The 16,485-nt window shown below is 41.4% G+C and overlaps 1 protein-coding gene across 1 annotated transcript in view; it reads right to left on the reverse strand.

The window, feature by feature from the left end:
• LOC114551609 (FH1/FH2 domain-containing protein 1) overlaps nt 1–10,058 on the reverse strand; it is a gene marked incomplete at its 3' end in the record, with an annotated part of 62,382 nt that extends 52,324 nt beyond the window's left edge. The window contains exon 1 of the mRNA XM_028572612.1: nt 9,754–10,058. Coding sequence (XP_028428413.1) covers nt 9,754–9,918 — 165 coding nt within the window. The remainder of the gene's footprint in view (nt 1–9,753) is intronic.
• Between the last annotated feature and the right edge of the window lie 6,427 nt (nt 10,059–16,485).

Below are 16,485 nucleotides of genomic sequence, written 5' to 3' on the forward strand. Positions count from 1 at the left end.
GCAGTAACATTAGGTCTCTCTCAGCGCTGCAGCAGTAACATTAGGTCTCTCTCAGCAGTAACATTAGGTCTCTCTCAGCAGTAACATTAGGTCTCTCTCAGCAGTAACTCTCTCAGCAGTAACATTAGGTCTCTCTCAGCAGTAACATTAGGTCTCTCTCAGCGCTGCAGCAGTAACATTAGGTCTCTCTCAGCAGTAACATTAGGTCTCTCTCTCAGCGCTGCAGCAGTAACATTAGGTCTCTCTCAGCAGTAACATTAGGTCTCTCTCAGCAGTAACATTAGGTCTCTCAGCGCTGCAGCAGTAACATTAGGTCTCTCTCAGCAGTAACATTAGGTCTCTCTCAGCAGTAACATTAGGTCTCTCTGCAGCAGTAACATTAGGTAACTCTCAGCAGCAGTAACATTAGGGTCTCTCTGCAGCAGTAACATTAGGTCTCTCTCTGCAGCAGTAACATTAGGTCTCTCTCAGCAGTAACATTAGGGTCTCTCTCAGCAGTAACATTAGGTCTCTCTCAGCAGTAACATTAGGTCTCTCTCAGCAGTAACAGCAGTAACATTAGGTCTCTCTCAGCAGTAACATTAGGTCTCTCTCAGCGCTGCAGCAGTAACATTAGGTCTCTCTCAGCAGTAACATTAGGTCTCTCTCAGCTGCAGCAGTAACATTAGGTCTCTCTCAGCAGTAACATAGGGTCTCTCTCTGCAGCAGTAACATTAGGTCTCTCTCAGCAGTAACATTAGGTCTCTCTCAGCACTGCAGCAGTAAACATTAGTCTCTCTCTCAGTAACATTAGGTCTGTCTCAGCAGTAACATTAGGTCTCTCAGCAGTAACATTAGGTCTCTCTCAGCAGTAACATTAGGTCTCTCTCAGCAGTAACATTAGGTCTCTCTCAGGTAACATTAGGTCTCTCTCTCTCAGCAGTAACATTAGGGTCTCTCTCAGCAGTAACATTAGGTCTCTCTCAGCAGTAACATTAGGTCTCTCTCAGCAGTAACATTAGGTCTCTCTCAGCAGTAACATTAGGTCTCTCTCAGCAGTAACATTAGGTCTCTCTCTGCAGCAGTAACATTAGCAGTAACATTAGGTCTCTCTCTCAGCAGTAACATTAGGTCTCTCTCTCAGCAGTAACATTAGGTCTCTCTCTCAGCAGTAACATTAGGTCTCTCTCAGCAGTAACATTAGGTCTCTCTCAGCACTGCAGCAGTAACATTAGGTCTCTCTCAGCAGTAACATTAGGTCTCTCTCAGCAGTAACATTAGGTCTCTAACATTAGTAACATTAGGTCTCTCAGCAGTAACATTAGGTCTCTCTCAGCAGTAACATTAGGGTCTCTCTCAGCAGTAACATTAGGTCTCTCTCAGCAGTAACATTAGGTCTCTCTTAGGTAACATTAGGTCTCTCAGCAGTAACATTAGGTCTCTCTGCAGCAGTAACATTAGGTCTCTCTCTGCAGCAGTAACATTAGGCAGCAGTAACATTAGGTCTCTCTCTCAGCGATGCAGCAGTAACATTAGGTCTCTCTCAGCAGTAACATTAGGTCTCTCTCTCAGCAGTAACATTAGGTCTCTCTCAGCAGTAACATTAGGTCTCTCTGCAGCAGTAACATTGGGTCTGCAGCAGTAACATTAGGTCTCTCTCAGCGCTGCAGCAGTAACATTAGGTCTCTCTCAGCGCTGCAGCAGTAACATTAGGTCTCTCTCAGCGCTGCAGCAGTAACATTAGGTCTCTCTCAGCGCTGCAGCAGTAACATTAGGTCTCTCTGCAGCAGTAACATTAGGTCTCTCTCTCAGCAGTAACAGGCAGTAACATTAGGTCTCTCTCAGCAGTAACATTAGGTCTCTCTCAGCAGTAACATTAGGTCTCTCTCAGCAGTAACATTAGGTCTCTCTCAGCGCTGCAGCAGTAACATTAGGTCTCTCTCAGCGCTGCAGCAGTAACATTAGGTCTCTCTCAGCGCTGCAGCAGTAACATTAGGTCTCTCTCAGTAACATTAGGTCTCTGCAGCAGTAACATTAGGTCTCTCTCAGGCTCTGCAGCAGTAACATTAGGGTCTCTCTGCAGCAGTAACATTAGGTCTCTCTCAGCACTGCAGCAGTAACATTAGGTCTCTCTCTGCAGCAGTAACATTAGGTCTCTCTCAGCACTGCAGGTGCAGCAGTAACATTAGGTCTCTCTCAGCGCTGCAGCAGTAACATTAGGTCTCTCTCTCAGCGCTGCAGCAGTAACATTAGGTCTCTCTCAGCGCTGCAGCAGTAACATTAGGTCTCTCTCTTTTTTTTTTTTTTTTAAAAAGACATTTTGGGCACATTTTTTGAAAATAATGTAAGACTATCCAACTATACAGGGGGGACAAAAGAAAAAAAAAAACTTTAAAAGGCGGCAAATTTGGCATTTTATTTGATGTTTTTGTCGCTTTTATCGACACATTTGTTATTTTTAGATGTTTAGGTCGCGTGTTTTCAACATTTAGGACTATTTTCCTGACCTCTCGGTCACTTTATTCTCCGTTTTTGTTGCATTTTGTCTAGCCCTATAACCTGCCTACATGAAGTCTACATTGTTGGGGGGTTAAAGTACACAAACAGTTTTTTTAGGCATTTTCTGCACTTTCTTTGGGCCTTTTTGTCATTTTATTTGATGTTTTTGTCGCTTTTATCGACACATTTGTTATTTTTAGATGTTTTCGTCACTTGTTATCAACATTTAGGACTGTCTTTTCTCCGTTTTAGTAGATTTTCGTCGAGGTCTATAACCGGCCTACATGAAGTTTACATTGTTGGGGGGTTGAGGTAAACACGTTTTTTTTAGGCATTTTATGCATTGTTTTCTCATTTTTTGTCATTTTATTTGACGCTTTTGTTGCTTTTGTTATTTTTTGATGTTTTCATCACTTGTTTTCAACGTTTAGGACTGTTTTCCTGACCTCTCGCACTTTTCTCAGGTTTTGTTGCATTTTGTCGAGCCCTATAACCGATCTATATAAAGTCTGGGTGGTGATGGCGCAGTGGATATGTCACAAGCCTTTGGTGTGGCAGACCTGGGTTCAATTCCCACTGCGATACATCGACCAATGTGTCCCTGAGCAAGACACTTAACCCCTAGTTGCTCCAGAGGTGTGTGACCTCTGATATGTAACAATTGTAATTCGCTTTGGATAAAAGCGTCAGCTAAATGACATGTAATGTAATTTACATGTAAAAAAAGTCTACATTGTTGGGGGGTCTGGGACATCAGGATGTCACACAGGACCCCCCCCGGCAGAGAATCAGCCAACCTGGTCTGAACGAGTCCTCTGTGTCGGTGATATCACGTCTCAGGATCTCTGCAGGTCGAGCCCCGAGGCATCATGGGAATAATTAGGGAGTCTGTAGGAGGAATGTGATCCATCGGGACCGGACCGGACCGGCTCTTTATCTGATGCTGCAGATTCCAACGGGCTCCAAACGCCTCGCACAAGGCTGGACTGCATCTCTGGGGCCTTCTGACCACCCCCCCCCCTCTTCAGAGAGTCTCTGGGTGATTTTTTTTGGTCATTTTGGGTGCATTTTATTTTATTTTTAATTTTTCTTTTTTTTACATTTCTTGCACTTTGACATTTTTTAAAGAATTTTTTGACACGTTTTGTCACTTTTTCAACTTTTACTTTTGATGTTTTCTTTTCCAAAGTTTTATGTCTTTATCTGATATTGCAGATTCCCGCGGGGCTTTGAACGCAACACATGCTCCTGCAGAAACACACCGACTGATCACCGTCACATCTTAAAGTGCCCATATTATGAAAAATAATAATAATGGGATTTGGGGTGTTTTTTGGTGCCACACACATACACACTTTGAATAAATCTATCCATGGTGTTCTGAGTGAGATCCGGTTTCTGAATGATTCTTGCCTTCAGTCTCCTGGTGAGCTGGTCTAAATCTGCATGGCTTTTTACGTCACTAGCCGAGACCAGGGACCTAGGGGGCTAACCGTTAGCATGCTAGCTCGTTCTCAATGGCAAAACACTGCTACAACACACACTAGTTCACCATAATCTCCAAAAGAATTACTTCCATGTCCCTGTTCTGCAGGTATTCCTCGTTTAGAAGAAGTCTCCGGCTAATCCTGCCTTGTACTGACTGAAGTTAGAGAAACAGCTAGCTAGCTCATGTAGTCTTACCTAGCTACTGAGCATGTAGTCTTACCTAGCTACTGAGCATGTAGTCTTACCTAGCTACTGAACATGTAGTCTTACCTAGCTACTGAGCATGTAGTCCTTACCTAGCTACTGAACATGTAGTCCTAGCTACTGAACTAGTCTTACCTAGCTACTGAGCATGTAGTCTTACCTAGCTACTGAGCATGTAGTCTTACCTAGCTACTGAGCATGTAGTCTGTAGCTACTGAGCATGTAGTCCTTACCTAGCTACTGAGCATGTAGTCCTTACCTAGCTACTGAGCATGTAGTCTTACCTAGCTACTGAGCATGTAGTCTTACCTAGCTACTGAGCATGTAGTACCTAGCTACTGAACATGTAGTCTTACCTAGCTACTGAGCATGTAGTCCTTACCTAGCTACTGAACATGTAGTCCTTACCTAGCTACTGAACATGTAGAGCTACTGAGCATGTAGTCTTACCTAGCTACTGAGCATGTAGTCTTACCTAGCTACTGAGCATGTAGTCTCACCTAGCTACTGAGCATGTAGTCCTTACCTAGCTACTGAGCATGTAGTCCTTGAGCTACTGAGCATGTAGTCTTACCTAGCTACTGAGCATGTAGTCTTACCTAGCTACTGAGCATGTAGTCTTACCTAGCTACTGAACATGTAGTCTTACCTAGCTACTGAGCATGTAGTCTTACCTAGCTACTGAACATGTAGTCTTACCTAGCTACTGAGCATGTAGTCTTACCTAGCTACTGAGCATGGTAGGTAGCATCTCCAGACGGACCTGACCAAAAGTTATCAAAAGAATTTTGCTACGTTAAAGTATGCGCAATTTACAACCAAATTAATTTTCGCAGCTAGCCACAAAACAAACTTTAGCATATCTCGGCCAAATTAAAGTATCAGCACTAAACTTGGTATTATTGTTCAACATTCCACTCTGAGACTCTGTACCAAATCTGGTGAAGAGCAGCCATTAGGGGGCGCTATCATGAACGTAGACGCGTTTTGCCAAATAAGTCAATGCATTTAAATGGGAAATTTGCAATGGCAATATCTCTGCCGTAGTAAATGCTATCATCACAAAACTTGAGATGCCGCTCTGAGGCTCTACACCAAATTTGGCAAAGATTGGCCATCAGGGGGCGCTATAGTCAACATAGACCAGTTTTGGCCCTGTTACTCAGTCAGTGTTAATGGGATATTTGCAACGGCAACGTACCACAGACCTTGCGGCTCACACCTCTCGATCTTTACTGATGTTTGCCTCCCCACGTTACGATTTGGGTCCAACTTTTGGGACTTTTTTAAAAAGACATTTTGACCTCTTTTTTTGACTTTTTGCTGGTCTACGCAGCCTTAGCGTATCAGCCCTATTATTATTTTCATATAACACTAACTCACTGTATTCCGTAAGAACAGTCAAATGTGCCTAAAACATATCAACGCGTGGAAAGAGAAGCGTGATTGGTTGTCCTGTCTCCGGGGGGCGGGTCTGACTTGCACACATACTGGAGTTTGGCTGACACATTTTGGGAGAAATGTATAAAAGCAGTCGGCAGACACCGTGAGGGCTCACAGAGTTTCCAGCTGCTGGAAGTGTGTGTGTCCCTTTAAGAAGTCCCAACATTTGCATCATATTGAAGAATCCCTGGGAACTGATTTGACTGAAAGTTATTCAATAAAAAGACATGTTTGGGCCGGCCGGGCGAGGTCAAACACACACTGCTGAGTCATGATCTCCTGCAGAACTTTGGCCTCAGACAGCTGAGTCATGATCTCCTGCAGAACTTTGGCCTCTGAGATATCTGAGGGATGAGATCATCACTGACGAGTATGTGGGTCTTCACATCATTACAGGTTTTTCTGCTTCTTTTCAAAGAGAAGTTTTTTTGTGTCTCTGTGTGTCTGTGTGCTTGTGTATGTCTGTGTGTGCTTGTGCATGTATGTGTGTGTGCCTGTGTGAGTATGTCTCTGTATGTGTGCTTGTGTATGTCTGTGTGTGCTTATGTATGTCTGTGTGTGCTTGTGCATGTCTGTGTGTGTGCCTGTGTGAGTATGTCTCTGTGTGTGTGCTTGTGTATGCGAGAGAGTGTGTGTGCTTGTGCATGTATGTGTGTCTCTGTGAGTGCGCATGGCTGCGTGAGAGTGTGTCTCTGTGTGTAACATGACTGAAGTGTAACAGGGACTTCTGGTCAGACTGTGAGGCACAAAGCTGCGTTCACTTCCTGTTTGGAAAACTGCACGCCGATCCAAACAGGAAGCATCATTAGTCAGCTAACCAGCAGGAAACACACACACACACGATGGGAGAGTGCTCTGGTTTATTGGCATTTCTTTAAACCAATCACAATCATCTTGGGCGGTGCTAAGCAATTATGTTTACCCTATCTCTAGATCCAATCATTATCCAAAATATTAGCCTTTCAGATTTTCTGCTCACCAGATCCATGTCCACTTTCTCACAGCTTACTTCTCACCAGATCCATGTCCACTTTCTCACAGCTTACTTCTCACCAGATCCATGTCCACTTTCTCAAAGCCTGCTGCATTGATAGCTCCACCTACGTAAACACCTTCCCGTAATCAACGGCACCAGAACGCCGCCAAAATGCCCAATATTCAGCAGAACCAGAAGCCTGGATTTGGTGCATCCCTACTTTAAACCAATCACAATCATCGTGGGCGGGGCTAAGCTCCGGACGGAGCCACGGTGCCTCTGCTAAATAGTTTTGGGGAGGAACTTGTTTTGATGGAAGCAGTTTCTCTGAACTAGGGGTGGGAGATATTGACAAAAATGAATATCTCGATTTTTTTTTTTCAATATCTCGATATCGATATTCAGACGATATTTTTGAAATCCTTCTAGAAGTTAAAAGAAGCCCTGTTCGGAGGCTATTTCGGTGGTTCTCTTGGGAAAATGTACAAGCAAGATGAAATCATAACAATAAACAAAGGGCTCTGTTCTGTAACATATGGCACACAACCATGTCCTTATTGGAAGAAGTCTTGGAGCTGGGACAGGGCCGGGTCAGACCAGGTTCTGATAGTCCTTCTACTGGGCTGTATAGTCCTTCTGACCAGGATGCATGCTGGGATCAGGAGTTGGATGTGATCTGACTGATGCATGCTGGGATCAGGAGTTGGATGTGATCTGACTGATGACCTGTAACCTGTATTGATTAGTTCAGTGTGTTGTATCGTGGTCCTGTATTGATTAGTACTTGTATAAATATACACCGACAGGGTAAGAACTAGTAGCAGCTTACTCTCGTGCGGGAGGATCGTTATTTTGTACAAAAAATACAGTCAAACAAACCCCTACTGTATTAAAATCGCTACATATAATTGTTTAGAAGGTTATAGTGTGAGTTATTTGTTTTCTCATTAACTTCCTTCAGCTCTTTTCATGTTTGGGGGGTCGGATTGTACAAATTATGAAATATTCGATATCCCAATTTTGCATATCGTCCAGACAACTTGGATATTATCGTCTAAACGATATATCGCCCACCTCTACTCTGAACACAATCCGTCCCCAAAATGCAGACTGAACCGGTTTAAAAACTCATTTGTGCCGACATCAATTTAAAATGTTAAACAATAATACTTCTTAAAAAGGGGAACTACAGTTTTTTTTCAAGCTGAATCTCAGTCACTGGTCCATTATTAAGAGAGATCGCTGCAGTCGGCAGCAGAGAAACAAGTTGTAATCTAAGTTAATAGCAATTGTACAGCTTGTGTTTACCTTCACAAAAGTTCAGTTTTTCCACTGACAGACTCAGATTATTATTCTAAGAGTCTGACAACATTATGGAAAGGATCCCTACAGAGATAGACCTTTTAGTTAAAGAGTAAGATCCTTTTTTTAAACATTAAAACATCCTCAAAATTCCGTTCGCTAAACCCACCAAACTCCATGTAAATAATCAGTGATTTTAGCATCGTAAAACACACTTCATTCAAAGTCGACAGAAACAAAATAAAATTATGAAAAGCTGTTTTCGGTCGTCTGTCCACTTTACCAACCATCACAACTCTAGTTTTGGTTGAAATAAACACATAATTTACTGATTGACATGTGGAGATATGTTGGCTCTATACACGCTAAAAGTCCTGATTATTTACATGGAGTCTGGTGGGTTTCGTACCAGCAACCTCAGAGCTGTTTCTAGTTAAACAAAAAGGGCTTACAGAGGTTTTAAAAGGTCTCTCTCTGTAGGGAACCTTTCCATAATGTTGTCACACAGTTAGAATAATAATCTGTCTGTCAGCAGCAAAACGAGCACTTTAAAAAAAAAAAAAAAGGTAAATACAAGCTGCACATATGCCCTGTTAACTTACATTACAGCTTGTTTCACCTCTCGCTTAATACTGGACCAATGTCAAAGATTGTTGTTCCTATTAGTCACAAAGACATAGGACAACAGGTTAAAAAAGGGTACTTATCCTCTAAAGGCAGTATGGGTTGTGATAAAATATAATGGTGTTCTTTTATTGTGGCTCATTGATTTGCACAGTGTTTACTTGTGTTTGGTTGTTCTTATTGTTCCTATTTATTCATTTTGTCTTATTGTTTCTATCTATTGTTCTTCACTGTATGTGCAGCTAAAGTTGTCAGTGCTGGAGTCAAGAAACGTTTCCCCAAGGGGACAATGAAATAAAATTCAAAAGGGATCTGAACACACTTCACTGATACACACATCTGATTGGACTGAAGATAAAGTGAACAGCAGCAAAGCACCTTTAAATGTTGAGTGATTCCTGAGTGAACTAAGCCAGAAAAAAATTTAAATAAAAATCTGACACCAAACTCCATTCAAAAATATGGCCTTTTTAATGTGGAAGAGATCATTAGCAACGATACCTACCAAAACCCAAGACTGATCAATCGGTTCAAGTATTCTGGAAAGTTCGGCAACAAGCAGCACTGCATCTCTTTTTTACAGAATACATATTGAATGGAAAGATGTAAGACTTTAATCATTCTCAACGTGGCTAAAATACCCAAGAACGCACTAAATTGCCAGATTTTTAAACGGAGTTCGGAATGTCACCAATATCTTGATGGAAAACAGGGTTTATGGCTTTAAATCTTTTTAACTTTAGGAGGTAAAGTTATGAAACACAACTTGTGTTCTGTACAGATGTAAATGTATCCCATTTAAGACTTTAAATTATTCTCTTAATGGCCAAATTACCAAGAATACCATAAATCGCCAGATTTGTAAACTGAGTTTGGCTGGTCGCCATGATCTTTGCTTCACACCTGTGGGTTTAAACCATTTAACTTTAGTGGTAAAGTTATCGAACAAGACTTGTTTGCAGTAGAGATGTAGATTTATCCTATTTTTAAGACTTTAAATAATTCTATAAAGTGAACAAATTACAAAGAACACATTAAATCGCCTGATTTTTGAAAGGGAGTTTGGCGTGTCACCAATCTCCTGAGGGAAAACTGAGTATTTAATGTTTGTTTTACACCTGTTGCGTTAAACATTGTTTAAATTTAGTTTTAAAGTGATCCAACAAGACTTATTTACTCTTAAGTGTAAATCGGCAGGTATTTAGTTGAGTTAGTTCTGTTTTAGTTTAATGACCCACCTTTAGAGGCGCCTCGAGCAGCTTGTGTATCCCGGCGATCTGCTCACTGAGCGGCAGGTTCTCCTCCACGCTCACCGTCGGAGGTCTCCGAGGCTCGGGGAAGTTTGTGCAGATAAACGGGTCCGAGTCCTCCAGGTACTGGATTCGGCAAACGAAAGAGGCCATGGCCGTGCGACCGCGACCCTTCTGCGGCTAAAAGAGTCCGTGTGGCTCGGTGTAGACGCGCCCAACTCTCCGGAGGAACTTTTTAAATGGAGAAAATCCACCCGGTCTGCGCTGAAGCGACTTCGGGGAGGTAAAGCTGCTGTGGAAATATGAGCACTTCTGGTAAAAACTTTCAAAATAAAAGCAGTTTTGACAGTTTTCAAATTAAAAGCAGTTTGGGCAGTTTTCAAAATAAAAGCAGTTTTGGGAGTTTTCAAAATGAAAGCAGTTTTGACAGTTTTCAAAATAAAAGTAGTTTGGGCAGTTTTATTTATTTATTTATTTTTATTTTTTACAACATTGTTACTTTTAGATTCCCCAGTGTCAGGGCGAGCCTGTGGCATATATAGGCAGGATAGGCAAATGCTAGGGGCGCCCAAATTAGTAAAGAAAAGTTAAAGATCATTTTCTTTTAAATGTCGGCAAAAGCAACCTTTTTTTCTGATGTTTTGTTGAAAAAAAAAACCCGCCAAAAATGTTAAAAAATAACGCCAAAAAAACGTGAAAAAAAAAACAACAGCCTACAAACACATTAGGACTATTGGATCAAATTCCGAAAGTCGAATATAATTTAAATAGTAAAAAAACTCAATACCATTCAAATGTGATTTTTTTTAAATGTATAAATAGGTTGGCTAACGTTAGCTAATCTCCCTCTTCTCATGTCACCAAGGGCGTCCATTGGGATTTCGGATCATGGATTGGATCAAATCTTGGAAATGTTTTTTTATATCTGGATCAAACCTACCCTTTGGGTTTTTCAAAACTTTCAACTCGATTTGGGATCTATTTGATTAAAAACAACAGGATTATCCTGATTCCATCAGAAGGGTGGATTCAGTTGTGCTTTTTCAAAACCAAATAAAATCAGAGAGGTTTATTTTTTAAGTGAATGATCATCAAATCAATGCTTACTGATGATATATACATTTCTTCATATTTGAAGCATATATGAAGCATGTCACATCTAATGATTTTTGACTATTGGATAGTATTAGATTAAGATTAGACTAGATTAGATAATACTTTATTCATCCCACAATGGAAAATTCACTTGTTACAGCAGCAGTTTTTCCACAATAAAAACAAACCAACAAACAAACAAACAAACAACCGGCAAAAAACAGACAATGTGCAAAAATTACTGAAAGAATGTAAAGTGGCATTGTATAAAAAGTATTTTAAAGTAAAGTAAAGTAAGGTGAGGGGGCCATACTGCAAAAAATACTGTAATGTAAGTGGGTAATTGACGTGAAATTAGATTGAATAATATGAAATTAAATAACATAGCAAAAGTAATTAACCATAATATAAATAATATTGAAAAAGTAAGTACTCGGAATGGAAAAATATAAATACAGATGGGAAAATATAAATACATATAATAACAATAAAGATATACATAGAGCCATGCTGAGTGGTGGGTAATTGAACAGAAAACTACAAAATTATCGGGTGGTGCAGGTGTTGTAGAGTCTGTAGAGTTTTAGTTATGTTATTTAACATTATAACAAAATAAGGAATGTGAAATGTTTCTGTTTATTACAACAATGGCTATTAGTAGCCTCCCTGTAGTTCTGTACTGAGCCAGTAGGCTACATTGTTGGCTCCATTTAAGGCTCTGGTCAACAGGATTTGGTTATCCAGAAATTTGGTATTTGGATCACAGTTGTCCAGTCCAATAATGACTTTTCAAACAACTGGCATAACAGTAAAATAGATCAGGTGATCCTGGATAGCAAAACATGAGATTTCCAAATCCGAATCACTTTGATCCAGATTAAATTTTTAAAAAAACTGAGCCCAGGGCCCTCGAGTGAGGAGGCTGTGGCTGGAAATCGGATGAAGGACGATGAAGGATGGAAAATAGTTTTAACATGACTTTAAAATCGACATAAGCATCGACAAAATGCTTATGTGATCAATAGTTAACTCGTGCTTGTTACCTAGCTAACTGGTCATAACCAATACCTAGCTAACTGGTCATAACCAATACCTAGCTAAGTGGTCATCTACCAATACTTAGCTAACTGGTCATCTACCAGTACCTAGCTAACTGGTCATCTACCAGTACCTAGCTAACTGGTCATCTAACAATACCTAGCTAACTGGTCATCTACCAGTACCTAGCTAACTGGTCATCTACCAAAACCTAGCTAACTGGTCATGTACCAATACCTAGCTAACTGGTCATCTACCAATACCTAGATAACTGGTCATCTAACAATACCTAGCTAACTGGTCATCTACCAGTACCTAGCTAACTGGTCATCTACCAATACCTAGCTAACTGGTCATCTACCAATACCTAGCTAACTGGTCATCTACCAATACTTAGCTAACTGGTCATAACCAATACCTAGATAACTGGTCATCTAACAATACCTAGATAACTGGTCATCTAACAATACCTAGCTAACTGGTCATCTACCAATACCTAGCTAACTGGTCAACTACCAATACCTAGCTAACTGGTCATCTACCAATACCTAGATAACTGGTCATCTACCAATACCTAGCTAACTGGTCATCTACCAATACTTAGCTAACTGGTCATCTACCAATACCTAGCTAACTGGTCATGTACCAATACTTAGCTAACTGGTCATCTACCAATACCTAGCTAACTGGTCATGTACCAATACTTAGCTAACTGGTCATCTACCAATACCTAGCTAACTGGTCATCTACCAATACCTAGCTAACTGGTCATCTAACAATACCTAGCTAACTGGTCATCTACCAATACCTAGCTAACTGGTCATCTACCAATACCTAGCTAGCTGGTCATATACCAATACCTAGCTAGCTGGTCATATACCAATACCTAGCTAACTGGTCATATACCAATACCTAGCTAGCTGGTCATATACCAATACCTAGCTAACTGGTCATATACCAATACCTAGCTAGCTGGTCATATACCAATACCTAGCTAACTGGTCATCTACCAGTACTTAGCTAACTGGTCAGCTACCAATACCTAGCTAACTGGTCATATACCAATACTTAGCTAATTGGTCAGCTACCAATGCAAATCAAATTAAGAAAAATGTAATAATGTTGGGGAAACTGCAGCTATCTTATTAGAATGACATGAATAAACGTTACTAAATGTAACATGATTAAAACTTTAATGGATAAACCCATCGTGTTTAACAATGAAAACTACAACTCCCATAATCCCACGCTCTTTCCCAACATCATCAAAAGTCTGTTTACCGTCCCTTGTTTTGATTGTTACACCCCTAGTGGCAGAACGTTACATATTGTACATTCAAGTAAAAGTTCATTAAAGTAATAGTACCTTTACAACCCCTGTGTTGTCTCCATCGACCATTGTCACTTTTTCCGATGTTTTTGACATTTGTTTCCTACGTTTTTTCAACGTTCTTTTATCAATTTTTATTAACATGCTATAAAATTGACCAAAACACCCGAATTCAATGAAAGTAGTGAACTGATCATATATTTAACTTGTTAAGAGCGTTGTTGAGAACCATCCACGTTATTTTTTGTGTGACAACTTGGTTGAAAGAAACTCAAATTTCTGATTTAGAAACTTTTTGAAAATGGGTCAAATGTGACTATATTTATAGATTATATGCAGAAAATGAGCTACAAGGATTTTGTGACTTAAACTACTCTCATTAACTGGAAAGCTAAAACTAATTGGCCTTGTTTTTGGTGTAGGGGAGAGCTGGGACGATTGAAACGCGGGACGGATGAAACATTCCAGTTTTCTCCGAGTGTAATGATGACAGACAGACTTCCTTAGGTCAAAACATAGAGCCTGTTAACCTCTTTCTATCAGCCAAATATCTTCCTGTTATTTCCTTTCATCACGGAGTTACAGGCGATAAACGAGTTTTGATGGTCGAAAGTAAACTTCATTAGCGGTTACATTTTTTTCAATTATTAATGAGTGTTTTTCATTTAAAGGTTTGACTACATGCTTATTCAGTAGACCATTTAGTGTTCTCCACAATCCCAGACTTTCATATTTAATGCTTCTTTACATGGAAAGCAAAACAGGTTATAATGGGATATGTCTACGTCTACATATGTCTATGTCAGGACAGTTGAAACAGCTGTTTCAACTGTCCCCGACCTGGCTGTAACTCCATGTATTTTAAGTAAATGCACAAATATCTGTGTTTATACAATAATTTATGGAGGGGAGACATGGAAAAGCAGTTTTAGAAAGATGAAAATATATTTGGTCCCCCACCAGGTAGGGGGTAGAGTTTTCCCATGTTATCCTATGGAGACTGAGGGGCTGTGGGCACTTATTTGGATGTGCAGTGACCTAACCCACGTAAAAACGTAGTGAAAGGACATTTTCCACAATAGAAACATGATATAAATGGGAAAACGTACTGTTCTAGCTATAAAAATGGCAGAATCATCCACAGTGCATGATATTTCACAAAACGCTTCATACACGCTTGAAGGTGACGGCAATTAGTGGTTAACAGATATTCACCAAGACGTATAGCCCAGATACAATCTATCTTACATAACACCTTTTGGGAGTACCATTCAGACAGAACATTTTTAGATGGGTTAAATGTTTTTTGCCATCCAAAAACATGACCTTAAGTAATCTGTATGTTCTGGGTAAGCCATGGCTGTATATCAGAATCAGAAATGAATTTCTGTAGTTACCCTACGTGAATTTGCCTTTACATTTATACAAACAAAACAATAAATACAGAATATCTGTTTAGTATAAGAGAAAGGAGGCTGAATGGGTTTAGTGCAGAATGCAAAGAAATAAATAGAATGTGCGATGGGCAGGTGTTTAATCCAGGATGAAGTTTAGTGCAAATTGTAGTTCCTAGAGATGGTGGATATGGAGATGTCTATCAATTATTATCTGTGGATAATAGATGATTAATTTTTTCCTATACATATACTGGAGGAGGAACAGGAAAATCATGCAAATGGAAAGAACCGTTCTTAAGCTGAAAAGCCTTTCTGACACAAGGTGGGCCACAGAAGCGGTGATCCAGAGCCCCCCCAGACACTCTCAAAGCCCTGATCCGTATCCACCAACACCACCACAGCACAGCCAAGGCTGATGGCCTGCTGTCAAAACTCAGCACATTTGAATTCACGTTCATGTGGGTGTTTTGGAACGATTTGTTGAAGAGGACATACATCCTGTCGAATTATCTTCAAACAGAGTCACTGGATGTCAACACTCGTGTGGATCTTATTGACAGTACGGTGGCTCAGATCAGACGAGGACCCTGATGCTGAGGAGGAAATGCTTGAGCTAGCCTGTTTCTACTCAGAAGAGATGCCCACGTCAGAAGACGCAGTGCAGGAGTTTTGCTCTTTTCGTGCATTGTAACCTAATGCATGAGTTAAACATGGATCTCACCACCGACGCCGTCCTGCCATTCCTCGCTGCCAACGACGTGGATAGAGCCTCTACCCACACCTGGCCATTCTCCACAGGACTTATAAAACCCTTCCCATCAGCAGTAGCAAGTTTCAGCCGTCTGCTGCTCATGAAGACAGACTTGTGTTGCTGAGTGTGGAGAGGGACATACTGGACATATGGACAGGGACAGAGTGGCTGAGTGTGGAGAGGGACATACTGGACATATGGACAGGGACAGAGTGGCTGAGTGTGGAGAGGGACATACTGGACATATGGACAGGGACAGAGTGGCTGAGTGTGGAGAGGGACATACTGGACATATGGACAGGGACAGAGTGGCTGAGTGTGGAGAGGGACATACTGGACATATGGACAGGGACAGAGTGGCTGAGTGTGGAGAGGGACATACTGGACATATGGACAGGGACAGAGTGGCTGAGTGTGGAGAGGGACATACTGGACATATGGACAGGGACAGAGTGGCTGAGTGTGGAGAGGGGACATGGACTGGACATATGGAGAGGGACAGACATATGGACAGGGCTGAGTGGCTGTGTGGAGAGGGACATACTGGACATATGGACAGGGACAGAGTGGCTGAGTGTGGAGAGGGACATACTGGACATATGGACAGGGACAGAGTGGCTGAGTGTGGAGAGGGACATACTGGACATATGGACAGGGACAGAGTGGCTGAGTGTGGAGAGGGACATACTGGACATATGGACAGGGACAGAGTGGCTGAGTGTGGAGAGGGACATACTGGACATATGGACAGGGACAGAGTGGCTGAGTGTGGAGAGGGACATACTGGACATATGGACAGGGACAGAGTGGCTGAGTGTGGAGAGGGACATACTGGACATATGGACAGGGACAGAGTGGCTGAGTGTGGAGAGGGACATACTGGACATATGGACAGGGACAGAGTGGCTGAGTGTGGAGAGGGACATACTGGACATATGGACAGGGACAGAGTGGCTGAGTGTGGAGAGGGACATACTGGACATATGGACAGGGACAGTGGCTGAGTGTGGAGAGGGACATACTGGACATATGGACAGGGACAGAGTGGCTGAGTGTGGAGAGGGACATACTGGACATATGGACAGGGACAGAGTGGCTGAGTGTGGAGA

The sequence above is a fragment of the Perca flavescens genome, unplaced genomic scaffold (genome assembly GCF_004354835.1).
Source record: "Perca flavescens isolate YP-PL-M2 unplaced genomic scaffold, PFLA_1.0 EPR50_1.1_unplaced_scaf_21, whole genome shotgun sequence".
NCBI classification, from domain to species: Eukaryota; Metazoa; Chordata; class Actinopteri; order Perciformes; family Percidae; genus Perca; species Perca flavescens.